At 42.8% G+C, this 20,518-nt stretch overlaps 1 protein-coding gene across 1 annotated transcript in view; it reads right to left on the bottom strand.

Moving 5' to 3' along the window:
- LOC103268507 (guanylate cyclase soluble subunit beta-2) overlaps positions 1 to 20,518 on the bottom strand; it is a 61,257-nt gene that overhangs the window by 9,373 nt on the left and 31,366 nt on the right. The window contains exons 4-11 of the mRNA XM_008066092.2: positions 16,479 to 16,578; positions 15,412 to 15,608; positions 14,903 to 15,014; positions 13,475 to 13,578; positions 11,341 to 11,557; positions 6,079 to 6,399; positions 2,319 to 2,467; positions 1,298 to 1,444 (exon numbers count right to left, since the gene is read on the bottom strand). Coding sequence (XP_008064283.2) covers positions 1,298 to 1,444; positions 2,319 to 2,467; positions 6,079 to 6,399; positions 11,341 to 11,557; positions 13,475 to 13,578; positions 14,903 to 15,014; positions 15,412 to 15,608; positions 16,479 to 16,578 — 1,347 coding nt within the window. The remainder of the gene's footprint in view (positions 1 to 1,297; positions 1,445 to 2,318; positions 2,468 to 6,078; positions 6,400 to 11,340; positions 11,558 to 13,474; positions 13,579 to 14,902; positions 15,015 to 15,411; positions 15,609 to 16,478; positions 16,579 to 20,518) is intronic.

Here is a 20,518-nt window from a genome sequence, read left to right on the forward strand (position 1 = left end):
TTTTTTTTTTCCCTTGGTAAATCCACCTTGAGAATTTCCAGGAACTTGTTGTTTAATTCTATTCTTATTAATGTATATTATTTTAATCTCTGGTGCTATATGTACCACACACACTTTTCTTTCCATTTACAATACCATACATTTTCAATTATTTTTTCTTTATTGACTTGCATTAGGGTCCTTTAACTAAAGCCTTCATCTCTTATCTGAGCTTTTTCTACCTGTTCCCTCATTACCTCTATCCTGATTTTTTATATACGACACTGGGTTTTTATTCCATTGATGTCTACCGTGCATTTACAAAGAGTCAAGAATCGTGGCTGTTTTATTCTTGTAATTACCTAAGGCCAGCCTATGCTTAGAAGACTGCAGTGGGCACTGCAACCCTCACTATTTCTCAGTTTCTAAATCATTCATCACTACAGTGAGGGTGAATGGAGCACATTTTTGGAATCTCCTGCAAAGGGGTTATAATTTGGAAAAATCATATTCCATTTTATAATTGGTTTTGTTTATGTTTAGTTGGCTATTTGGTTCATTTTTGAATTTCTGACATGTGCAGGGGAGAGATCTGGATATAAAAGCCAGAGAGACAGCAGAGAGGTTGTTCTCAGCCATCTTAGGGGCATTAGGATCTGCTGAGCTGGCAGAAGAGGACACTGACTTTTCATCTCCAAAACTGTCCATCTCCTATAGTGCAAGCAAACTTCCATGTTTGGAAGTAGCTTGCTGTGAGAAAGACAAGCAGATGTCTCGCTGGCGGCCCCATGGCAGAAGGAAAGCCATTCTGACTATCTTACTGCGGTGTCTAGCCTGTTGACTGCAGGCAGCTTCACACCTCAGCCTAAGTTCTGAACCCATCAGACAGCATGTTGGAGACACAATTTCCCTAAACAGGAAAACTGGACTGCTCGGTAAATCTGAATCACTTGTTGAAATGCTTGAACAAAAAAAGCAGGAATTATAAATGAGTTGCCTTTCAAGATGGATTGAGCTCTACTAGGTAAATAGAGAGACATGTTCAGCCTTGTTCTAAATTATGGACAAAGGAAACTTGAAGTCAATCATAGAAAAATCCTGAGCGCCATGGCCTCTTCTGAAATTTGAGAGAAGTTGAGATGGTAACAGCCTTACTGATATCTCTGGTAGGAACATATGCAAAGGAAGAAAAGAATCAGGGAAAATTACCCATTTTCATTACTGTTACATACCCAGTAGCCACCTAAGCAGAAAAGTAAAATTCTACTGTTATGTGTGAGATAGCTGGTGTTAAGCAAAGTCCTTGGCTGCTGTCTACCTGGATGGGCTCTCCGGTAACAGGATTCATCACTTCTTTTGTGGCAACTGTCATCCCCAAGGCAAAATTAGCCACTCTTTGAGCATGGCTTCCAACAGGCACTGGCACACCTCCCACCACCATATAAGCATCTCCTATTGTTTCTACCTGTCAGGCGAAAAAATGGATATTTAGAGGGTTTTTTTCGTGCACCAAACACGTCATTAAGTATTTTTGCCATTTTCCACATATTGACGAAAGGATCACATTAAAGCAGGCGATTCTTTGCTAAGGGTAGTGGGGGGCGTGAGGAAGGAAATGAGAAGAAAGATGACTCAGGGAACAACCATGAGAGCCACAAAAGGATTTTCTGCTTTTGGTGGACACAAACCCCAAAGATGAAGCTCTTGGGGTAGTCACGTGATGCTATAGATTAGATCATGCAGTGTGTGGATTCGACTTTCCATTGAATTTGGGAGTAAGAGAGCTGTATTCTCTGTGAAAACAATCTTTGCCCCTTAAAGGCACCAGAGCACCCTTTTACCACAGGGCATTATAAAGAATTCCTTTTTTTTAAAAATGGCTGGTTTTTAAAAAACGTCCAGTTCCCTTTTGGCTAGCTCTTCCTCTTCACCTCGCACCCATCCACACCAGATTACAGCCTAGTGCAGACAGGAGCAAAGGAAAACAGAATCAATGGCTCTACTGGGCGCAGTGACTCAAGCCTGTAATCCCAGCACTTTGGGAGGCTGAGGTGAGAGGCTTGCCTGAGCCCAGGGGATCGAGACCAGCCTGGGCAACTTAGTAAGACCTCCTCTCTACAATAAATCAAAAAATTAGCCAAGCCTGTAGTCCCACCTACTTGGAAGGCTGAAGTGGAAGGATCACCTGAGCCCAGCAGGTCAAGGCTGCGGTGGCTGTGAGCGTGCCACTGCACTCCAGCCTGGGTGGCAGAGTAAGACTCCAACTCAAGAAAAAAAAAATCAAGGGCTCACCCTGTGTAAGCACACCATGAAATACCCCATACTACACAGACACTTACCTTATAGACCTCATGGACACTGGTTAATCTGTCAAATCTGGAGTACATGGAGTTTAGCATGTTCACTATTTGGGTAGGTTCACAGGTGGCACAGATGTTAGTAAATGTCACCACGTCACTGAAAAGGATTGTGCAGGTTTTAAATTCTCCTGCAACAGAAACCAGGTATCAGTGATAGCCAAGGATACAGGATAATCCTGTGGATTCTGGATTCAAGGGCCTTTTGAGAATCAAACCTGCCAGTGCCTTGGAGAAAAGGGGCCGGATGCTGTTCCCATTCTGCAGTAACCACCAGACACATGTCTTGAGTGCCTGCTCTGAGCACACTGATGGATCTCATCATCATGCCTGGAGAATGGTATCACAGGAAGCAAGCAGACTGATCCCCGCCCCTAAGGAGACCCTAGTCTAGTGAAGAAGACATAACAGCAAACAAACACTTCCAATAAAATGTGACAGGTGCTGTGGGGGGACAGAAATGGCCCTTAACAAGTGAGCCAAGGCAGAGTCTGAGCTTCAGGAGACATAAGGGCAGGGCTGACAGAGGCTGGTCACTGTGAAGTGGTGGTTCCCTGTCTTTGTATGGTGGGGAAGCTAACTTATCCTCAACACACGCTCCTGACATGTGTCCCTACTTCCTGTCTTACCCCCACTCACTAATTGCCATGAAGCAGCCAGAGGTCCTGTTTGATTCCCCACTCCTGCCTCAAATCTTCCATGACTTCTGTCACACTTAGAATGAAACCCCAAGCCCCTACCGTGACCTACAAAGGGAACCTCCATCTCTGTTCCTGCCCTCTCTCTCTGACCTCATGCTTCCCTCTGGCTCATCACACTTCGGCCACACTGGCCTCCTTGGTGTTTCTCCAGTATGTTGAATGCCTTCAGTCTTAGGGCCTTTGCACCTGCTGTTTTCTCTGCCCGAGACCCTTTTTTCTCAAGTACCTCCAGGGCTCTGTCTCTCTCATCTCAAATGTAACCAACTCAGTGAGAACTATCTTGACCTTTAGACTCTATCTAAAATAGCAGCCCCTAGACGCTCTATCCTCTTAGCTTGATCCGCTTCTGCCAAGACTTACATGGCATGAAATTTTAGATGGAAATGTGTATTTGGTTATTGTCCATCTCCTTCATTGTGACACAAAGTGCCATGAAATGAGAGACCACCTGCTTTGATCTCTGTTGTATCCCTAGCACCGGAAGCAGGGCCTGGTCATAGTAGATGATCAATAAATATTTGTTGAGCAAGAAAGTCAATGACTCCTTGGACACAGTAGGGTACCTTCTGCATTCCTTATTTTTCTGGTGGGAATTTCCCCTCCATATAACCTTCTCTTTCCTTTGGCGTCTGGCCTATGATTCTCTCTTTATTTTTCTCCCTCCTACCTTTCTGATCTCCTTGCTTTATATCTTTCTCTGGCTTCTCCTCCTTCTTAAATGTTAAGTGTTCCCTAGTGTACTACTCAACTCTCTTCTCGCCCCATACTTTCTAGATGACCGTATCTGTCATTCATAGAGTCTATGACTAACCTTACCTACATGGCAATAACTCCCAGATTTGTGTCTCCAAGCCAGAATGTTCCTAGATTCCTATCTCCCTCTGGTCACGCCGTGTGGAGCATCCCACAGACATCTCCAGCTCAATGCTCTAAAACTAACCTTGCCACCTTCTCCCAACCCTGCTCTTTTTGCTGGTTCTGTCTCAGGATAAAGCACCCCATGTTTCCATGCGAGAAGCTTCATCCTTGCTCCTCTCTATTACGTACCCGCCAGGTCAGTTAGGAAACCTCATTGATGTCGCCTCAGGCTGCCTTAGCCTAGCTGTACTTCCGGTGGACTGTCTGGCCTGCTCTAATGCATTCACTGCACTGCGGCCAAACCTCTATTTATAAAACGAATCCTGTCACTTCCATATTAAGAAAAGAAACTTCCATGAATCCTCACTGTCTACAAAGTAAAAAATAATTTCCTTTTCTAGGAATTCAGATTCCTCACTGCCTCACCTGAACCTCACCCTATCTACTCAGCCTCAGTAGACTCTTATCCACGTACCCCATCCATGTCCTGGGGACAATGTATGGTGGCATTTATATTCTCGTTGCCTTCCCTTTGCTCTTGGTAACCCCATCTCCTGAAATGCCTGTGCCTCATTGCTGAATTCTGCCTCAAAGTCTGGCTCAGGTTGTCAGGTGCCTTCCTGACTCCACCCTATCCCCTGTCTCTCTCTACCTGATACTCATTATTAATTTCCCTGTCATCTATGTTTCCATAGCATGTGATGGAAGACGTATTAATTCTGGAGTTAGATGGACTTAATGCAATTCGTTTCCAGCTCTTTTACACATCAGCTGGAGTATATGAGGGGGGATCCAAAAAACAGAATTTATTTATAGAAAAAGATATTTATTCTTACACGTTTACACTTCAGTCACCTTCAAAGTACTCTCTGTTTGATGCAATACACCTATCAAAATGCTTTTTCCACTGCTCAGAATAGTTTTTGAACTCATCGATTTGCATGTCTTTTAGTGTTTCTGCCATTGTTTGTGTCACCTCTTCTGCAAAACATTTCCCTCTGATGACTTTTTTCACCCGTAGGAAACAAAAGAAGAGATCGGGTGAATAGGGAGAGTGGGGCATGGAGGTCATGCTGTTTGGGGTCAAAAACTGCTGAACACTCAGCATGGTGTGAGCAGGAGAGTTTGTAAATCACCCACCATGAAATGGACAAATGCATTGAAAGAATCTCCCAAAACAATTCGCTGAAGCCGAACATAACCTCGTATCAATGCTAGCTGGCACACTGATGCTGATGGGTTCCTGGAAGACTCAGCTAGTGGGGAAAGCCTGTACTACAAGGGGCCCACCTCCAAAAGATAATTCCGGGTTTTCTGGGTCCCCTTCATATGTCAATTTGTTCAACTATATAATATGGGTAACACTTCCTTCATAGAAATGTGGACAACATTTAATGAAACAGTATATGTAAAATGTCTAACACAGATCCTGACACAATAATTACTCCTTAATGCACATTAGTTTCTTGTCTTTTGGTCACTCTCATCCCCATTCATTTACTCAACATGTATTTGTCAAGCCTACGAGACTGTAGACTCCTCTGTGTCCCCAGATCTGGAATGAGCTTACCTGGCATGTCTGGAGAATGAACACACACCCATGACAAATGGAAAGTGAGTTCAGGGTAAACACAGCATCCATCCCTCCATAAATAGTTTACTGTTTCAGAATGGTCCACAGAGACACCCCGTGATTTATCTAACACATGAGCGTATTATTTCTAGTTGGAGCTTACGGTCATTGACCCTACTCACGGTCATTAAGTCATTAGGCCAGTCTCAAGACACGACCTTAAATTCATAGAGAAACTAATGTGTATATAGTTGGCAGATATTTTTATAAAATCCACATTTCTCTCCTGTGTTATTTGGATTATCCTCAATGTAGAGAGAAGGAAGCTGAGGATATGCAGGTGAAGTAATTAGCCCAAGATCATGTCACTCATAGATGACAGAGCCAGAATTCAAACCCGACCGGGTGCAGTAACTCGCGCCTATAATCCCAGCACTACGGGAGCCAAAGTGGGAGGATCGCTTGAGCCCAGGTGCTCAAGACCAGTCTGGGCAACATAGCAAAAAAAAAAAAAAATCAAACCCACATCTGTCTGATTTCAAAGCCTGTGCCCCAACTAAGGCACACTGCACCCTGTTCAGAGGTCCCTGTGCAGGAAAGGGTGTCTTACCTGCAGCGACCTTTTGGCCCTCCTTCAGCTGGTTGGCCACGTGTTCTGGCAGCATGGCATAAAGTAAGGTCTCTGTTTTCTTCTTCTCGAGGGCCAAGTGCTCGGAGAGGACACGCAGCTCCTCCTTCTTCCTCTCCAGCTGGCTGGACAGCTCAATCTCAGCCAGCCGCTGCTGGTTCAGGAGGATGAGATCCCTGGTGGTGTCGTGGGGGGCGATGTCCGAAAGATGCATCTTGTGCTCCTCCAGCTCTTGCAGGCTGCGGAGCTTTGGAGAGCACAGGTACACCATGCACCGCAGGGACTCCATCCAGATCATCTGGCCTTGCCATCATAGAAAGAGATGCAACCAACAGTAGAGTACGCCACCACTAGAGGCTGAGACGTGTGCTCGAGACAACCAATATCACCCACACAGAGCACTTTTGAGAACTGCACAGTCATACTCCCACCCCATTTGGCCAAATTTCATGAGCATTATCTATATGCTCTGTCTCCACTTACTCATCTCCCTCTCTCTCCCCAGGAGCTGCCTCCACGGTTGCCTGCTTATTTGAGGTGGCTCCATCGATGGCCTCCACACTGCCAATGCCAACACGTTCAGCCTTTTCTCTACTCAGTTTTCTCTGCCTGATGGTGTCAATCAGAACCTTCTCTTTTTTTCTTTGACTTTCTTTCTTTCTTTTTTTTCTTTGGGTCAGGATCTCACTCTGTCATCCAAGTTGAAGTATACTGGCATGATCCCAGCTCACCACAGCCTCAAACTGCTAGGCTCAAGCAATCCTCCCACCTTAGGCTCCTGAGTAGCTGGGACTGCAAGCGTGCACCACCACACCCAGCTAATTTATTATTATTGTTGTTGTTGTTTTGTAGAGATATTGCAAAAGAATATCTGTTATATAAAAAAAAGGATGTGTTTGTTATATTGTTATTGTAGCTATATACATTCATTGCAGAACATGAAAAAATGTGAAAGAAAATAGTAAAAATCACCATATCACACCACACAAATAATTACCATTGCTATTTTGGAGTATATCTTCACATTACCAAAAAGATGGGATTATATGACATCTTCTGTTTGTCGTCTGAATTTTTCACTTCAAAATATATAACAGATATTCTTTTGCAATATTAAATACAGTTATACATCTGAATTTTTGCTGGTTACATTGATTGTACTGCATTTTATTTAAATAGTAAGCTTGCATTGATTATTTTATATCTAGTGTTATCATTCTATAAACAACATTTCAATGAACAAGCTTGAGGTAAGCCTTTGTCTATATTCATGGCTGTTTTGTTAAAGGATATTTTTTAGATGTGGAATTACTTGAACAAAGAATATGCTCATTTTTAAGGCTTTTGATATGTATTACCAAATTGCCATCTAGGATGATTGTGACAATTTATGCTTCCATGAATAGTATTTTGTTTTTCTTTCCTCCATCTTAGGTGTTTATTCATGAATGTCTGCAGTTAACTTCAATCCCCTCTGCAAATCTTCTCTTTCCACTAATTCTTTCATCACATACGTATTTAGTCCTAACTATGAACCAGGGACACTGTTTTAGGCATTGAGGATACAGTGGTGACTCAAACTGCCCAAAATCCATGCCACAAGGAGGTTACAGGATTGACAGATGAATGGATGTAAAGAATATGGTATAATAATACTATAAAAAAGGAATTGGCAGTAGCCAGAAACTGCCGGGGCGGCGGGGGGGGCACATAACATTAATAAGGGTTTTCTCAGTTTATCACACTTTTATCACCCAGTTACCTGAGGAAGGAAGCTAATAATAATCCTAATGATGCTCTTTCAACTCTTACATCCAATTATCAGGATATGCCTTAATTATCTCATGAATCTGTCCCCAAATTCCCACCCTAGCACCACTGCTTGAGTTGAGTATCTCAAAGCTTCTACCCTGAACCCCGTGGTGGCCTCCACCTGGCCTCCCAGGATCCATTTTCTCTACACTCTGATCCATCTTTCACATGCCTCCAGAACAATTATTCTAAACCTCAAATCTCATCCTGGCAGACATTTAAATATGTTCCAACTGCACAATAGAGTTCAAGTCTCCATCTTGCCAGTCTCCTTTCCCACCATCCCACTCTACAGTTCACTCAGGTTCCAGAACACGTCATTTTTTTTCTCAGAAGTTCCCTCAATTCTGCCTGTGCTTATGTCTCAAATACATAATCATCTGTCTAAGAGGAAGGCAGCTCGAAAGGGTGTCCCTTCACACCATATATAAAAATTAGCACCAAGTGAATCAAAGACCTACATGTAAGAGCTAAAATTCTTAGAAGAAAACAAAGAGTAAAAGCTTTATGACTTTGGTCTTGCCAACAATTTCTCGAATATGACACCAAAAGAACAGAAAACAAAAGAGAAAATAAATAAATTGAACTATATCAAAATAAAAAACTTTTGTGCATCAAAGGACACAATCAACAGAGTGAAAAGGCAACCCACAGAATAAAAGAAAATATTTGCAAATCATATATCTGAAAAGGGTTCATATCCAGAATATTCGAAGAACTCCTACAATTCAACCACAAAAAGAAACAATCCAATTTAAAAATGGACCAAAATGTGAATAGACATCATTTCAAAGAATATGCAGAAATGGTCAATAAGCACATAAAAAGATGCTCAACATTACTGAATTAGAGAAATGTAGATCAAAACCACAATGAGATACCACCACTTCACACCTACTAAGAATGGCTATTCTTTTTTTTTTTTTTTTAAGAAAGTGAGGGTACAGGGCACAGTGGCTCACTCCTGTAATTCCAACAATTACGCAGGAGGATTGTTTGAGCCCAGGAGTTCCAGATCAATCTGGGCAACATAGTGAGACCTCGTCTCTACAAAAAAAAACTTTAAAAAATTAGCTAAGTGTGGTGACACATGCCTGTAGTCCCAGCTACTCAGGAGGCTGAGGTGGAATGATCGCCTGAGCCAAGGACGTCGTGGTGAGCCATGATTGTGCCACTGCACTCCAGCCTGGGTGACAGAGTGAGACCCTGACTTAAAAACAAACAAGCCAGAAAATAATGAGTATTCATGAGGATGTGGAGAAGTAGGAACCCTTGTGCACCTTTTATGGGAATGTAAAATAGTGCAGCAGCTATGAAAATCAGTATGGCAGTTGCTCAGTAAATTAAAAATAGAACTGCCACATGATCTAGCAATTCTAGTTCTGGATGTATACTCAAAAGAAATGAAAACAGAGACTCAAAGAGACATTTGTACACCAATGTTTATAGTAGTGTTATTCATAAGAACTAAATGGTAGAAGCATCCCAAATGTCCATTGACAGATGGATGGATAAAGAATGTGATATAATAATACATAAGAAATGGAAGCCGGTCTCGGTGGCTCAGCCTGTCATCCGCGCCTTTGGGAGGCCGAGGTGAGGGGATTGCCTGAGCCCGCAGGTTTGAGACCCACCTGGGCAGCGAGACCTCATCTCTACAATAAATCAAAAAATCAGCCGGGCATGGTAGCACGTGCCTGTAATTCTGGCTACTCGGAAGGCTGAGGCGGAAGGATCGCTGGAGCCCAGCAGGCGATGCTGCGATGGCCGGGGGCGGCCACTGCACTTCAGTCTGGGCGACCGAGTGAGACTGCGACTCAAAAAAAACAAACAAACAAAAGAAATGGATTGGCAGTAGCCAGAAACTGCCAGGAGGGTGGGAGGGGCACATAACATCAATAAGGATCTCAAATCAGGCAAAGTGGAGACCAAAGGAAGGCACAAACTTTACCTGTACAATGACCACTAGTATACCTAATCCCACATCTTTAAAATAAAATAAAATTTTTTTTAAAAGGCCTGGCTCAGTGGCTAAGCCCGTAATCCCAGCACTTTGGGAGTCCGAGGCGAGTAGATTGCCTGAGCCCACGGGTTTGAGACCAGCCCCGTCAACTTGGCAAGACCTCCTCTCTGCAATAAATCCAAAATTAGGTGAGCATGGTAGCGCATGCCCATAGTTTCGGCTCCTTGGAAGGTTGAAGCAGAAAAATCGCCAGAGCCCAGCAGGTCAACGGTGGGGTGGTTGTGAGTGTGCCACGGCACTCCAGCCTGGGTGACAGAGTGAGACTCCAACTCAAAAAAAAAAAAAAAAAAGAATGTGGTATATACATACAACAGAGTATTGTTTGGTTTCAAAAAAGAAGGAAATTCTGACACATGCTACAACATGGATGAACCATGAAGACATTACGCTAAGTGTTATAAGCCAGACACAAAAAGACAAATACTGTATGATTCCACTTATATAAAATACCTAGAGTAGTCACCTTTATAGGGACAGAAAGTTGAATAGTGGTTGCCATGGACTGGAGGAAGGAGGAATAGAGAGTTATTGTTGAGTGGGTATCGACTTTCAGTTTTGCACAAAATAAGCAAGTTTTGGAGATGGATGGTAGTAAAGACAGTACAACTTGAGAATGTACTTAATACTAATGAACTCTACACTTAAAAATAATTAAAATGGTACATTTTATGATATGTGAATTTTACCACAATTAAACCAAAACCAAAATATGGGCCCTACTCATAGTAGACAGAAATGACCATGTTACTATATAAAAGACAGACATTAGGCCAGGAGCAGTGGCTCATGCCTTGTTATCCTAGAATTTTGGGAGACTGAAGTGAGAGGATTGCTTGAGCCCGGGAGTTCAAGACCAGCCTAGGCAACATACCTCTCTACAAAAAATAAAAAAATTTAGCCAGGTGTGGTGGTGTGTGCTTGTAGTTCCAGCACATGGGAGGCTGTAGTGGAAGGATTATCTGAGCCTAGGAGGTCGAGGCTACAGTGAACTGTGATCGTGCCACTGCACTCCAGCCTGGGCGACAGAGTGAGACTCCAACACTCAAAAAAAAAAAAAGAAAAAGGACTTCAAACTAATATAATAAATAGTACCTCATGCATTCTGAAGAATTTAGTAACAAAAATGAGAATTGTATAATTATACAAATTATATAATTGTATAATTATAAACATAACTATATTCTAATACATCTCTCTAACTCTCTCCATATATATATGTCTAAACTAGAAATAGGGAAACCAAATACATTGTATTCCGATCAGGTCAAGTGGAACTGTCAGGAAAAAAATAACTTGTTCTTAGTGTAGTTCCTGCCCCACTTTCTAAGAAATGAGAAAACTCCACCTCTTCCCTTTCTGGTCAGTCTCTAAAGCAAGCAGGGAGCAATGGGAAAGGAGTGAGTTATTACCTCGGAGTTTGAGTGTGGGCTGACTTTTCCAAGCTCCAAGTATCATTTCTCTTCGTGTCTTCAGGACAAATTGACTGTTGATAAATTTGCAGATGCTGAAAATGCTGACGGTAACTTGAGGATAAATGATGGAGAAATACTCATCCACTCGAATCTCCTGTGCCTGGAGTCCTGGGACGTGCTTCTGAATGTTCACTCCAGCTTGCTTGACCCTCAGCTATCCACAGGGGACAGGTGTGAGGCTGAGCAACAGAAAAGGAACCTCCACCACAACTTCCCCCTAGAAAGAACACTCTAGCCATGTTCTGTGACTCACTGGGAGGAAGAGGGGTCAGTAAGAGGATAAACATCACGGAAGAAACAAATACGTTTCTAAACAATCGAATTTGCACTAAAGTCTAAAAGAGAAATAGAATAATATAGAAATGCTCAGAGGCATATTTCTAACTAAAGAGAGACAGAAGTTAAAGCTCTCAGTTGGGCTAATAGATCTTTCCTAGCTCCATGAGACACAGCGACACCTTTCACTGCTATCTCCAGGTAGCACACAGAGGAACCAAGTGAAATGGGTATTCTTTATATAAAACATTCAGTGCCAGCACTGGCTGTCTAGGAATACCTACCTGTGTTAGCCTTGGCAGCTCTGGCAGGCTACAGAAATCAGACTAACATTTTGGAAGATGTATCATTACATTTTCTGTCATTCTATGCCCAAAACTTAGGAAGTTTTTAAAGTAGACCAGATTTTAAAATATTAAATAGTAGCAAGAATAATACCCTTGTGGCACTGGGGAAAAGTCAAGGTACATTGTTTTATAATTCCCTGATTGCTTCCTACAAGGGTGTTTGTTCAACTCAGATCCTAATTTGTTTGCAGGCAGACAACTGAGTGAATTTATTTTTCTTTTTTTTTGAGTTGGACATGGGCCACAGCCTCGGGCTTCTGGGCCCAGGCTGTCCTTCTGCCTCATCCTCTTGAGTAGCTGGGGCTACAGGTGTACACCACCACACCCAGTTACTTTTTTGTAGAGCTAACGGTCTTGCTATGTTGCCCAGGTTGGTCTCAAACTTCTGGGTTCAAGGGATCCTCCCACCTTGACCTCCCAAAGTGCTGGGATTATGGACGTAAGTCACTGCACCCAGCCCAAATGAGTCAATTTCATAGAATCTGTACCTAGCATTCAACTGGCAGGTGATGATTAAATGTCTATGAGTTCAAATAAATATCAGAAAACCACAGAGGCTGAAAGCATCGTAACTGAATTTGGACCAAATGCATTTTGCCTAATTGCCCTTTAAATGAGTTCATAATCAATTCAGTTTACATATATTTTATCCAGGGAATCAACAACAATAAACTTAAATGGTCATGCTCACACCTCTCAGAACAGTGGCATAAGGTGCAGTGGCTCACACCTGTATCCCAGCACTTTGGGAGACTGAGGCAGGAGGACTGCTTGAAGTCAGGAGTTTGAGACCAGCCTGAGCAACATAGGAAGACTCCATCTCTACAAAAAATCAAAAATAAATTAATTGGGTATGGTGGCATATGTCTGTAATTCCAGTTACTAAGGAGGCTGAGGCAAAAGGATCACTTGAAGTTGCAGTGAGCTATGATTGCACCACTGCAATCCAGCCTGGGTGACAGAGTGAGAGTCAATGTCAAAAAAAAAAAAAAGTGGCCTTAGTCGGCATGGACCTCTCCCCCATGTTTAAGAGGCAGAATAGATAACTTGGTGGGACTGAGACATCTATGAGGGTCACAAGGACAATAAAAGTTCACAGAATTCCACCTGATCATTGCTACTATGTTCTGATGTCTCTTTATGTAGTGAACTTTAGCGTCACCTCCTTGTTTTCTTGTTACCTTTCCATTCTATCATTAGTTCTAGCCTCCTTTTCATCCCTATCGAGAAGATCCGGCGGCTGCTGGTTTCTGGAGGACATAGCACAATAGGAAAAGGAAATCAATGGCCCTGCCCATTCTCCAAGATGGTCCTGCTAAAGCCTGGTCTCCTGAATTCTGAGAACGTCTTGGGGGCGAGAACGTCCCAATGTTCATAAAAGACTATAAATCATGTGCTCTTCCCTGGCTTATCCCCAGTTCCCAGCTGCAGAGAGAAAGGCCTCTTACTGATTCATCAAACACAATGTGAAAAGGAAAAGCCTTGCAGAATGTCTCCTCTTCAATCCAGAGTCTCTCAGGGTAAGTCAGCTTGAAGGTGTTCATGAGAGGTCCTGGACATAGAGAAAGAAAGTCCCGATGACAGGCAACTCCTGCACCGCCCTTGCACAGAGCAGAACTCAGGAGAGGGACGGTATCTAAATGATTCACAGGCAACGTGCAACCTCCCCCACCCCCCATCTTTCGCACAGGCTCCCTCCCCGTCTCCAGATGGCCACGGCAATTCTTCCAAATTAAAACAAACAAAACTTACTACCAGGTTGAGAAGCCCTCCTGCCCCCTGCCAAGTTTCTGCCGCCGCTGAAGAGTTTCTGGACCAATTGAGTACGTCTCGCCATGAACACAGAGTCGGCATTGAAACGGTGACAGCCAGACAATGAGCTAGCAGAGCAGAGCGTGTGCTCTGGGCCCGGCGTCAGGGACATTTGCCATGGAGCTTTTTAGACTGACAGTTTGGGGTGGCACGTGAAAATTTAACCAACAGTCCTATTTGGCAGGGGGTAGAGATTCGAAATGGAGCCTTTTTGATATGAAAATCTCCTAGACAAAGGACGTCAATTGCATGTTTGACTCACTTGCCATGCCTTGAAGGACGCAAAATGCAGCTTTTGAGCCCTGCAGACCTTCTCCCAGATGCATGTCACCTGGCCCATCGAGCCATAAAGAGAGACCCTAGCTCCCATCTCCCCGGCGTATTGGAGCTCTTATTCTGACCCAGGCATTAGGTGCTAATCGTTAGACCAGCTCAGGGCTCACAGGGGAAACTTAGCAAGCCTAATGCCTTCATTTTGCAAATGGGACGATGGGGGATCTTGTCCTAGGTCACACAGCAAGGTCCTCAGGCACAGAGCCAGAGATGCTTTCCTGGCTCTTGACCCAGTATCCTTCGCACTACAGCATGACCATGGTTATTTTCCACAGATCTCCATCCAGTCCAGAAATGCATCCAGGTAGAGCAAGCTGAATCCAGAAGAGGAACTCTGGAAAATTCATTGTTCTGGATCACATGTTAGTACTCATTCTCCTCCTCTCTGTCAGTCACCAATTGGGGTGATTCCAATCCTCTCTCCAGTGGCTTTCTCTGAGGACAGGAGAGATGGTAGACTGATTCCAATCCACTCTCCAACAGCTTTCTCTGGGGACAGTAGAGTCGGGGTCTCCATGTCACCCAGCACAAGTCAAAAGGATAACAGAAGGCCAATTAAAACCTGACATTTTAATATTAAACATCATGGCCGCCAAATCCAAGCTCTGCGGAAACCAGTGACACCATCATCACAGAAGGTTTGGTGCCATTGGAGTATACTAGCTGTTATCCTTGAGAACTAGGAAATCATTCTGCTCTAAGGGCTGAGCTTGGGAGAACCACCTACTTACCTTTTCCAAACATGACTATGCTTCTCACAATATCCCAGTGGGATTTCTTCACAGGACAAGTGGAGACATTCAAATATTTCTCCTTCATCTTAAGGAAAGCTGCCTGGAGGGCCTGCAGATCTCAGGGAAAGAAGCATCTGGTCATATGACAGGAGATATGCAAACCCCATTTTCTGTGATGGGGTCCACCTGTATAAAAGGAACAGTGTCCGTGGCCAGAGGAACAGCATGAAGGTTTCCGCAATCCAGTCTACCAAGATTTTAGAACTCTCAAGTGTTGTTGTTGTTTTTATTTTGATTAGTTCTCATACTATTTCTCTATCAAAAGCAGCAAAAACTTTTTAATAAAATCTCAAGAGGGCACTAGGATGATATCTGGCAGGAAACTCATACATAAACAACTTTTCTTTCTTGTGTTGAAGATTCTTATGCGTGCATAGATTGCTCCAAGCCTGGCAAGGCCACTTAGGAAAGCTGCTTTCTAAAGACACAGCAAACCCAGTAAGTACCTCTTGGTCTCTCCAGATGTCTTGACTATCTTGTAACCTGTGTGGCTTTGCCTTTCTTATCTTCCTGTGAGCCTTCTGGATGATCAGAAACACAACATGTTCCTTCTTCCCTGTCCTCTCTATTTCTTCATTCATGCCAAGGATATCCATGGTCACATCAATATCAAAGAAGTCCTTGGCCACAGCCTCAATGATACCTGCAGCAGAAGGACACCTATGGGTAAGGGATGGGAAACCCATCACAACAAAGAATTACTTAGTTCAAAAAGTCAATAGTGCCAAAATAGAGAAACTCTGCCTTGACGCCTCTTGGTCTGTAAACAACAGCATTGTTTATAATAGCAGAAGATTAGTATCAACTAAAAGCTTAACAAGAGGGGGTTAAGATAATTATTTTAAATTATTTAAATTAATTAAGATAATGGAATATCATTCAGCCATTAAAAATGTGGTTTTAAAGATATGTGATCACATGGAAGTGTGCTTTTTCTACAATGCTAAATACAGATAAAGAGCTGATTCAGGGTCAGGCGCAGTGTCTCACGCCTGTAATCCCAACACTTTGGGAGACCAAGGCGGGAAGATTACTTGAGCCCAGGAGTTTGAGACCAGCCAGGACAACATAGTAAGACCTCATATCTACAAAAAACCAAAAAATTAGTCAGGTATGGTGGTACACGTCTGTGGTCCCAGCTACTCAGGAGGCTGAGATGGAAGTATCTCACACCACTATACTCCAGCCTGGGAGACAGAGTGAGACCCCAACCAAGAAAAATAAATAAATAAAAGAGCTGATTCAAAATAATAAAGAATCATCAGAATTACGTACATACCTGCATAATTTTAAATGTCAAAAGAAAAAGAAAAATTCCTTCTTGTGGAATTTTGGAAATCTAAGGCTCAGAGACTTTGGTAGTAATGGGCAAGGTGATCCAGAGTCAGACATTCTAAGAGAGTCTGGATTTCCTACCCACAGCCAGTTACTTGCCATCCTGGAGCTTTTGTGGGGAAGCCTTCCTCACTTCAAAGCCCTCATGGCTCTGGGCCTGATTGAGCCATTCCCATACCTGGCACAATGTGGCACAGACCACTTCTGTCCGAGTAGTAATGGAGAAGCAGGTTTCCATCTGCTCTTCTCTCCACGTGAAATGATGGTGCGTTCATCTCCTAATTGAAAGACACAACACATTTTTTCCCATGGACACAAATTGTTTAAATTATGCTTTTGAGACTTTGTGAAACAATAGTACTTATCCATGACATTGCACGGAACAGTAATCCAAACTCTCTCCCATCACATAAACACAGCCACGATTTCAGCTCCCATATGTCAGGAATGGTCTCCCTAAACAACTCTATATGGCAAGAAATCACTCCATTTTAAACAGGAAGAAACTAAGGCCCAGGACAGTTCAACCTAGATTAATGGTAGAACAACATTTGAACCCCACATAATTCTTGACACCATGCCATGCTGTTTCTACCCATACTCTAGGTCATGGATGACCAATACAAGTGACAAGAAGCTTTAGTGAGTTTCCACCATACTTGACCTGTGACCGAGTGACCATGGGCATCTTCACTCAGATCAGGGATCCATAGGAATTGGCAAGTGAAATCAATTAGTTAATTTCTTGTTCTGGAAGGATAATTTCATCTGTGATGTCAAGTGGCATGTTTGTAAAATAGAACCCACAAGGTACATCGGAAGAGACCTTCTTTGTCCAGGAATATGTGTTGACATTCAAGTAAGCACCATTTCACAGTAGGTGAGATGTGTGTTGCAAAAGAAGGAAAACGACTTAGTCTGGGAGAGTCTCTAAGAGAAGCAGTCCTCTCCCTCGTGTAGTTAGTAGACAACTCGGCACCCTGGGCACACAGTTTTTGGCTTGAGTGAGGGAAGAGGTTAAAGAGGTGAATTCCTTCCAAGATCTTTGTCCTCTTCCATAGGGAAAGGCTTCAAAAACTTGTTTTATAATTCCAAAAGTATGTATGTAGAGAAAGTAGTATAAGGATTATATGCATATGTGTTTACATCTTGGCTAAATCTGAGGATAATTTTAGGTAGGATATATAAAAATATATGATGAAATATGAAGTTAAGAGTTGATTTTTAAAATGATATCCACATCTTGCCAGGCCTGGTGGCTTATGCCTGTAATCTTACCACTTTGAGAGGCCAAGGAGGGAGGATTGTCTGAACTCAGGAGTTCAAGACCAGCCTGGGCAACAAAGCAAGACCTCATCTCTACAAAGAATAAAAAAATTGGCTAGGCATGGTGGCACTGTAGTCCCAGATACTTGGGACCTGAGGTGGGAGGATCACCTGAGCTCAAGAGGTCAAGGCTGTGGTGAGCTTTCATCAGGCCTCTGCACTTCAGCCTGAGAGACAGAGTGAGATTCCCCTCAACTCAAAAAAGAAAAAGATATCTAAACCCTACATAGTGAGAATAAAGTAACAGAGGACAGAAGGGCTGAAGGGAAAACCATGTGTTCCTGCTCCTCCCCCTCACACCTCACCCCCCGCACCCCCTGCCCAGGCCACATCCAAAGGTCACTTCCAGAAGTTCATGTGTTTAGTTCTTCTGGTCAGTGCCACCGGGTTTCTTTTTTTTTTTGAGTTGGAGTCTCACTCTGTCGCCCAGACTGGAGTGCAGTGGCCGCTCCCGGCCACCGCATCCTCAACTTGCTGGGCTCCGGCGATCCTTCTGCCTCAGCTTTCCAAGTAGCTGGAACTACAGGCACGCGCTACCACACCCGGCTAGTTTTTTGATTTATTGTAGAGATGAGGTCTCACCAAGTTGCCCAGGTGGGTCTCGAACCCACGGGCTCAGGCAATTCACTCACCTCAGCCTCCCAAGGCGCTGGATTACAGGCTGAGCAACTGAGCTCGGCTAGGTTTCTAAATAATATGGTTATATTTTTTATTCCTTGATTAAAATAGGACGTTTAAAAATCAGGGTAAAGGTGAAAACAATGGACAACATAATCTATGGAGGTTGGAGTACAGTGGCACAATCACGGCTCGCTGCAGCCTCAACCTCTCAGGCTCAGGCGATGCTTCTGTCTCAGCCTTCTGAGTAGCTGGGACTACAGACATGTACCACCCTGCCTGGGTTTGGACCCAACTCACACCATACCTGGGTGATTTGGGATCATTACTTAACCACTCTGGCCCTCATTTTCTCATCTGTGTTGTAAAAAATAAGACAATCTCATCTTAGGATATCAAGAGGGTAAGTTAATGTTTATAAATTGCTTAGCCCAACACCCGCCTTATAACTAGCATTCAATAAAAGCTAGCTTAAAAATAACAAGAGGAGACCAGGCGCGGTGGCTCAAGCCTGTAATCCTAGCACTTTGGGAGGCCAAGGCAAGACGATTGCCTGAGTCCAGGGGTTCAAGACCAGCCTGGACAATTTGGCAGACCTCGTCTCTACAATAAATTTTTTAAAAAATTAGCCAGGCGAGGTAGTGCGTGGCTGTAGTTCTAGCTAGTTGGAAAGCTGAGCCTGAGCCCAGCAAGTTAAGGCTGCTGTGGCCATGAGTGTGCCACTGCACTCCAGCCTGGGCGACAGAGTGAGACTCCACCTCAAAAAAATTAAAAAATAAAAATAAAATAAAATAACAAGATGAAAGACTCTGTTATAACCAGAAATGTATGCCTTAAAGACATAGCCAAATTACTAGATAGACATGAAGGAAAAAGTCAATATTATCTTATTTTCTTATTTTTGCCCAAAGAAGCAATCTGTAGTACCTTACTCAGTATAAAGCCTATTTAACTGTCAGGTATCATTTCATGTATTTTATTATTTTATTCCAACTTGCATATGATAATACTTAAATATTTTATTTATCTCACTATATGCAAGATGCCCTTACATACCCCCAGAGAAGTTCTATTAAATTTCCTCTCCAGCAATATGGCTTTGGTTTATGGAGAGAGGAGGAGTGACTGTCAGAGGAAGGGTTGCAGGGTTGGGTATAAAAATAATGAACTTGGGACTTCAGAACCTCAATTCTTTTCACTCTTATTCATAATGGTGATGATAATAGGAAAGATATTCCTGTTTTTTTAATGAATGAATTGAAGAATATGAATACCTTCTCCAGAACTGGGACTTCATATATCAGTCAGATTTCAGATGAACTATGTAATATTAAAAAATATTATGAAGGTGTGTTAAAGGAGCCTAACTGTATTTCTTTGGATCCTAATTGTTGTGCTTTAGCAAAAAAAAAAAAAACTGAAAGGGAGTTGTTGACAAATGCAAATTATAGTAATTTTTAAACTGACCATATTGAACAGAAAGGAAGGGGAAGCAAGAGAGTTATTATTTATGGAGTGCCTTTTCTGGGCTTATTACAACATTAGGGACTTTTATATCTTTGAATCCACACATCACTATGAGGTAGGTTATTTTTTTCCAGTTTCTTTCCATCTCTGTGCCTTAGAAAGGGCTTGATACATACTAGGCCCTCAATAAATACTTATTAAATAAATTTGTGCAAAATGGAGATTTAGAGATGGCAAGAAATTGGGTCAGTATCACACAGCTGGCAAGTTACAGAGCTGGTCAGACCGTATTCCAGCCCATCTGACCCCAATGGGCAGGCTTCTTGTCACTCACTCTGTCCAAGAGTAGGTCACATGACAATAGGACAGGTCCAACTGCTAATAGTTGAAGTCAGTTAAGGTTTCCAATCCTCTGATTCCTTATCTGAAAAATGGAGACTACAATATCTTTTCCACTTAACATCTATAAGGATGTGTAACAGGTGATGGGGCCCTTAACATACACATCCCATTTTATCATCATAACATTGTAAGGGTGGTTCTGGACATTCAATGTAGAAGTGATGAAGAAAGATCTTGCAAAACCATCAAGGGTCCTAAAAATAAATATAAATTTTATGTCAGGCAATAAACCATTATTATAATATGCTTAAATGCCATTTTGCTCTTTCTTGTCTATTTTTTTTTTTTTTTTTGAGTTGGAGTCTCACTCGACTCCAGTCGGTCACCCAGACTGGAGTGCAGCAACCGCTCCCGGCCACCACAACTTTGCCTGCTGGGCTCCAGCGATCCTTCCACCTCAGCCTT

This window comes from Carlito syrichta, unplaced genomic scaffold (assembly GCF_000164805.1).
Source record: "Carlito syrichta isolate Samal-C Ts95f unplaced genomic scaffold, Tarsius_syrichta-2.0.1 Scaffold308842, whole genome shotgun sequence".
Taxonomy (NCBI): Eukaryota; Metazoa; Chordata; class Mammalia; order Primates; family Tarsiidae; genus Carlito; species Carlito syrichta.